Source organism: Brassica napus, chromosome A6, assembly GCF_020379485.1.
Source record: "Brassica napus cultivar Da-Ae chromosome A6, Da-Ae, whole genome shotgun sequence".
Classification (NCBI taxonomy): domain Eukaryota; kingdom Viridiplantae; phylum Streptophyta; class Magnoliopsida; order Brassicales; family Brassicaceae; genus Brassica; species Brassica napus.
This window is the reverse complement of record NC_063439.1, coordinates 13907511-13913765: the sequence shown is the minus strand read 5'-3', so window position 1 is coordinate 13913765 and position 6255 is coordinate 13907511. Positions and strand designations below refer to the sequence as shown.

Here is a 6255-nt window from a genome sequence, read left to right as displayed (position 1 = left end):
TTAGTCATAGACACCGAGATGCTTGTAATCACGTTTCTCTGTGCCGTTTATCCTGGTCTCATCAAATATCTCACTTGCCATCTGACACCTAATTGTCTTGATCTTCTTATCACACAGCTCATGAGGTGGGAAGGGCATGCCAAGTGCATGACATTCTATATACTTCAAGCAATACACTCCACAGTCACCACTTTGTTTGTTTTGTGGCACCCCAGATTCACGCTCATGTGTGAAATCAACCATGTACAACTCCCACTCCGCACCGGTAGATAACATACGCAGCATGTACGACAGCATGTGTGCAATAGGCTTCACGGCCTTAGCAATTTCTGCATCTATAGCGTAAGCAAGATCACTATCCCAAATCACTATACGTCTCCTCGGGATTGATATCCAGCAAGCTACCCAATGATCGTTCTTGACCAATAATGGCACATATATATCATCAATCTCCAGTGCCGATGTCTTATTTGATCTGCTATACGCTGGTTCCTCGCTTGTGTAGTAGTCTAAGGCGCCAGGAGTGAGTAGTTTACCTGAGCCGTCAGGATTGGCAGGAGAGGCCAGATACTCTGAGTACTTTGCTGTCCACATTTGAGTAACTACAGCATCCAACATGCAAATTCTGTCAGACCTAAACCATTCAGGGTGCTTTGTGTATCGGAGCGTTAAGAGATTAATGCCAACATTCATGTGCTGCATTTAGAACATTAGATATTTCTACATCCGAGACATCTACATGTGTGGGAAGTCTACATGAGAGAGAAGGCTACATCAACCAATTTGGAGGAGTTAGTAGTATGTAGAACCAATGACTTGAAGAACCTTTGACCTTCTGTCGCCATTTGCTGTCAATAATCAAATTAAATAAATAAAACACTACAAAGTCTTTATATAAAGAGCAATTAATTTAGGAAATAGATGACTTACGGGTCAAGTTTCACCCAATCAAGAAGAGCAGAGAGCTTTTGGCGATCAAGATTAGCTAATGGGTTATATCCCTGGCCTTGCTTTGGCTGGTTAGGTATAATAACCTTTGCCGTGCTGTTTCCATCAAAAGAAGACTGCTGAGTTGCAGCAAGCCTACGTTGCCGCTCACTCTTAGCACCGGCCACAATGCGAGCAGCTCTCAGTTTACCAACTTGTTTCAGTGTTTTTCACAGAACCATACTCAATGCATGATTGTTCTTTATCTACTACAACAACACTTATGCCTCCATTCTCATTTTTCTTTTTTGAATGAATTTTATATTCATCAAAAAAACCCTTTTACATCAAGTGTAGACCTTAATAAGAAAATACTAATCCTTTGCAACTTATACTTCTAAGGATTAACTATCTACACTCTTGTACTAAACCAATATTGAAGAGCATTCTCCATACCCTTTCCTCCTTTCAATCTCATTAGGCTGAGCTTGTTCCTAACTCCTTTGTCAATCCGCTTCTTCATTACTTCCAAAGGTAAAGGCTTCTCTCCATGTCTTATTTTGTTTCTCTCCATCCATACTGTGTGAACAATAGCTTGGAAAGCATATCGAGTACAGAAAGATCTCTTCTTGTCATTATCAACCCGTGATAACAACACCACAACTTCCGACCAGTCTGTAGTAAAATCTCTTCCCAGAATCCCCTTTACAAGATGCTCCCAAATCTGAGAGGTGTATGAGCATTCAAAGAACAAGTGATTGCGAGATTCTCCAGCTCTCTTGCAGATAACACATGTAACATCCACTCTCCATTCTCATTTTCACTCTCACTCTGCAATTATTTTCAGTAGAAAGAACACATTAATAACAGCCACAAATCTTGTACAAACCAAAAGAAAACATTCAAATGCACACGTTTTTCAAACCAAACAAGCTAATATTCCAAGGTTCCAAAACAAAATGAAAAAGGGCTAATATTCCAAGGTTCCGCACAACATGAAAAAGGTTCCATCGTTCCAAATCCAAATGCAAATGCAAAAAAGTTATTTCTTTTACACTGATGTTTTGGTACTAACCTTAGTGGCTTGGGTGTCTCTAGCTTTGGCTCTTGTTGTCATTCCTTTGGGAGCTGTTTCCGCAGTTTTGCTTTCCTCGGCCCTGCTTTCCTCACCTTTGCTTTCCTCACCTTTGCTTTCATCGCTTTCATCAACTTTGCTTTCTTCAGCGCTGTCCTTCTTAGCTTTGTCTCCATCAGATTTGTTTGCCTCAGGTACATCAGTAGATGAACCAGCTTTGGTGTGGTCTTCCTTCCAACCTTCACGCGCCATCTTCTCAACAGCTCCCACCTGAGTTTTAAGGCCCTCAATCATGCGGGATTGTGTCTTCAGAGTGTTCTCGCATCTGCTCAGCCCTCAACCATATTAGAAGTCAGGCCAGTTAGCCAACGAACTATTTCTCCTTTCATGGTCTCCACATCCAGGCCAGGGGACTCACGAGCCTTCTTGCGTGATTCTGCATCAGACTGTGTGCGAGAAGGGGACACTGTCTTCAAGCTTCGCATCATCTGACCAGCTTCTGTCTTCATCGGATGGATCTCCACCTTCACATATGTCCACATTTTTGTTCCGACAAGAGGCCAGTAACTTTGTTCCCACGCCCAGCCTGAAGAAAACATTGCCTTCACTATGTTATCAGCCTTCTCATCTTCCAGCTCACCATCCCAGCAAGGGAACATTTCAGAGTAATCCTTCATAGTAAAGTTCTTAGTCCTAGTCTGCAGAAGATAAAACTATTAAGTTAGTATAAAACCACTTTATATCAAATTAATGCATGTATAAACATAAGAAGCATACCTGTTTCAGCATATTCTCCTTGAGCCTTCTCTTGCCTTTGCCACCTATGAAGGCAAGTAGAGGTGGGGTCGGAGAACCTTCTATAGGGTGACCAAACCCTGCTCTGAATTCAGGGAGACAGCAGTAGACCCAGACTTTAAGAACCTTAACAAAGCCTTCAATAGCATACGTCTTTGTCAAGTCTACACCCTTCACCGACTCCATCAAGAATTTAAAGGCTACTCTTCCCCACAGATAATTTTCAAAAGCATCTAGATCCACCACTAACCTAGCCAGGCTAGCCCGTGTGGGTGACGAGCTTCTTGCTGCTTCGATGAAGCCAACGGAAGCCAAAAACAGTATACAACAATTCAAAAAAGATGTCTACATATCAACAATGATGTCTACCTTAAAGTAGATTGACCGGAAGCAGAAAATGGATTAGAGAAGAAACTAATAGGTTAGTTAGCAAACTAAAAGAGAGGTTACAAGAATATAAGTCAACTAGTTAGGTTATTAGTTAAACGAGAGAAGACATAGAGAGATGAAGCACCGTTCGTTCCCAGGAAAGATGAAACACAGTTTGTTCGCTCGCTAGAGTAGAACCCGTGAGACTGACAGGAAGCAGAGATTTGGACGATAAGTACCGTTCGCTAGAAGTCGCCGGCTCAGATCTGAAAAAGAAAATGGTAAAGGTGGTTACTTTTTAGCAACGGAGCGGACAAAGCCGAAGCATTTAACTTACCAGAGCGATAATTTGAGAGAGTACAAATCACTTAAGGTAATTTGAGTGATATCAAGGTGCACTACAGAGGGGGTCCAACACCTTTTACCAAGGTCAGAGTGCTATGTGATTCAGAACTAAGAGACAAAGAGGGGAAGCTTCTGCAAGGGCTTTTGTCAACAACATCAACAAACTGAGTAAGATAGATACATGGACTTGTTTTCGAGCAAGTTCCTATTCTCATCCGGACTAAATCAGATTTCCAAAAGTCAAGCGGATGATTAAAAAAATAAGCGCTGAGTGGGAGGCAACCCATTGTTAGGTAAATTTTTATTATTTAATTTTTATGTTTTAATGATTTTTGCATTTATTTTTTTTTCAGAAAAAGAAACAAAAAAACATGAATAACAGTGACGAAACTGTAGCAAAGATACTATAGCAGCGCCAAACGATACTACTGTAGTAGCGTCGATCGACACTGTTCATCTGCAAAAAAAGACCCAAGGAAGACGGGTTCTGCACTAGCATTGACCCACACCCGATCTATGTCGATCGACGGAGCATCAGGTGTACCGATCGATCGCCACTTAACTGTGTCAATAGACGCTCACCATCAGCGAGTAGGTATACCGATTTTCCTTGTTAAATTTTGTCATTATGATTTATTTTCCATCCAATCTCAGACTGTATAACAATGGAGACAATGTTTTAAGTCTGGGGGAGGTTTTTACTGATATTGTCTTTTATTTTGAGCATAAGTTTTATAAGTTTTTATTGATTTTTATAGAGTCAATGATACACTAAAACTGAACCTTTCCTACTGTCAAATTAACAAAGGTAATTGTAGTATTTAAATTCCATCAAGAGGACCAGTCTACACTTTATTCTTATGAGTTTTCAACTTAGCTAAAACTAAAAGTGGGGTTTGAATTAGGTAGTAACGTGGAAGTAAAGTAAATGATTGCAAAGAGTAATTTCAATATTAAAGAGAAGCCAATCTAGGGTTTCTCATCGGGTGTTGATCCTAAACCAAACATTTTTTCAAGCGTAATGTAACACAATCTAGAACATGGATCACTCAAGTAGAGCAGCCCACTGTCGTGGAGCTGTTCCCTTTGCGGTTCAACCTTGACACCTAAACTCTCGTTTGGATCAAGGATCGACTACAACCAATAGAGACCAGGTTCGATAGGTTCACCGAGCACTCTAGTATCTACTTTAGCTGACTAGAGATTGTTGGGGTCAAAAACGGTTACGACGAAGTTAACATTCAAAACGTCCGAGGAAAAAAATGAGAATTTCTCCGATAAATACTTTTTCGAAATAGATTCTTTCTTACGAAACGCTTTGTGGAGGAAAAACGAGACGTCCGACGAGAGCTCGAAAAAGGTCGTTACGCAGCGACTAAACGCGCCACGCTCGGTCGCTACGTAGCGACCGAGTGCGAGCCAAAGCTCGGTCGCATACGTAGCGACCGAGCTCGAGCCAAAGCTCGGTCGCTACGCGAGCTCTTCCGAAACGACATCAGTCCATGCATTCTCGTCTATCCTTCGATGCTATCTCCCGAAGACCGTAGCAAACTCGGTTCATGTTTTCCGCTATTCTAAATCATTGATCACACTTTGCGGATTAAAACCGCGGAAAGTTCGTTCTTTATCAAAAGAAGTCGCAGTAAACGCTTCGAGTCGGAAGACGACCCAAAGGGACCTAAAACACGACTCAAGGCCCATCCTACGATTTTTTAACCAAAAGCCCGTAAACCGTAGCACGGTTTATGCTTGGCGCGCAAGGTATGATAAATGTCAAGTTTCCGCGGATAAATACGAAATTTTGAGGATAATTACGAAGATCAGAAAAAATTGAATATCTCCATTTTTTGCTATGACGGCTTAAGGGCAAAAGAGTAAAAGCGTAAACCGACCTTGGAGCGAGTATATAAGGAGTTCTAGGCAAGAGGCATGGAGGAGAGAACTTTTCAGAGCAAACTTAGCACTTAGAGCAATTTAGGCATATTTCCGTTTTTGTTATTCGAGCTGCGACTCAATTAGGTTATTGCCGTCTTAGGGTTTTAGAACTAGGAATCTCCCCGACAGCTCTAGTAGCCCAGGCTCTTACCTTGTTGTAACGCTCAAACGCGAATTCGGAATAAGATCTACTTTGCTCTCTTTTCGATTTGTAATACTTTATCGTTATTATTCTCGTGTTCTGATTGCTTGACGTGTGGTATTAGCAGATATCCGGGACCTCTAGGAAATTAGGGTTTTCCTAGTTTCCTTATTTAAACGGAAATCGACAGTGCGAATTTTGGTTCCCACAGTTTGGCGCTAGAAGGAGGGGGGGGTACGGATCAATCTAACCCGCAAAAGCCACTCAAAGATCAGGAACGATATGCACAACTCGACGTGCGTGAACGTCATCTCATTCAAGGGCGAGCAACGGTCGATCGAGCCAAACCTCGAAACGATCTCCTTGTTATCGAGCTGACGATTCACGACATCGACGTCGCTAGGGTGCTAATAGACACCGGAAGTTCGGCCGATATCATCTTCAAAGATACTCTCGAAAAAATGGGGATCAATATATCCAAAGTCGCAAAATACCCTAGTCCACTGCTGGGACTTTCGGGGGAAACAACCATGGCCTACGGATCGATTAATCTTGCAGTCAAAGCCGGAACCGTGACGAAAGTCACAGAGTTTCTAGTCGTTGACCGTCCCGCATCCTACAACGTTATCATGGGAACGCCGTGGTTGAACGCCATGCGTGCTATCCC

At 42.1% G+C, this 6255-nt stretch overlaps 1 protein-coding gene across 1 annotated transcript; it reads right to left on the bottom strand.

Moving 5' to 3' along the window:
• LOC106409378 lies at window positions 1-2983 on the bottom strand. The gene is made up of 7 exons (XM_013850029.2): window positions 2780-2983; window positions 2377-2700; window positions 2003-2272; window positions 1384-1651; window positions 945-1141; window positions 780-848; window positions 1-696 (listed from the first exon to the last, which is right to left on the bottom strand). The coding sequence occupies exons 1-7, from the start codon at window positions 2981-2983 to the stop codon at window positions 1-3; spliced, it is 2028 nt and encodes a 675-aa protein (XP_013705483.1).
• Between the last annotated feature and the right edge of the window lie 3272 nt (window positions 2984-6255).

Excerpts from the sequence above, each read along its gene's own strand:
- LOC106409378 (XM_013850029.2), bottom strand. The coding sequence starts at position 2,983 with ATGGAGTCGGTGAAGGGTGTAGACTTGACAAAGACGTATGCTATTGAA. Across the intron at positions 1,142-1,383 it reads GAGATTGAAAGGAGGAAAGG|TTGGTAAACTGAGAGCTGCT; the intron begins GTATGGAGAATG and ends CACTGAAACAAG. Across the intron at positions 849-944 it reads TCTCTGCTCTTCTTGATTGG|CAAATGGCGACAGAAGGTCA; the intron begins GTGAAACTTGAC and ends GATTATTGACAG.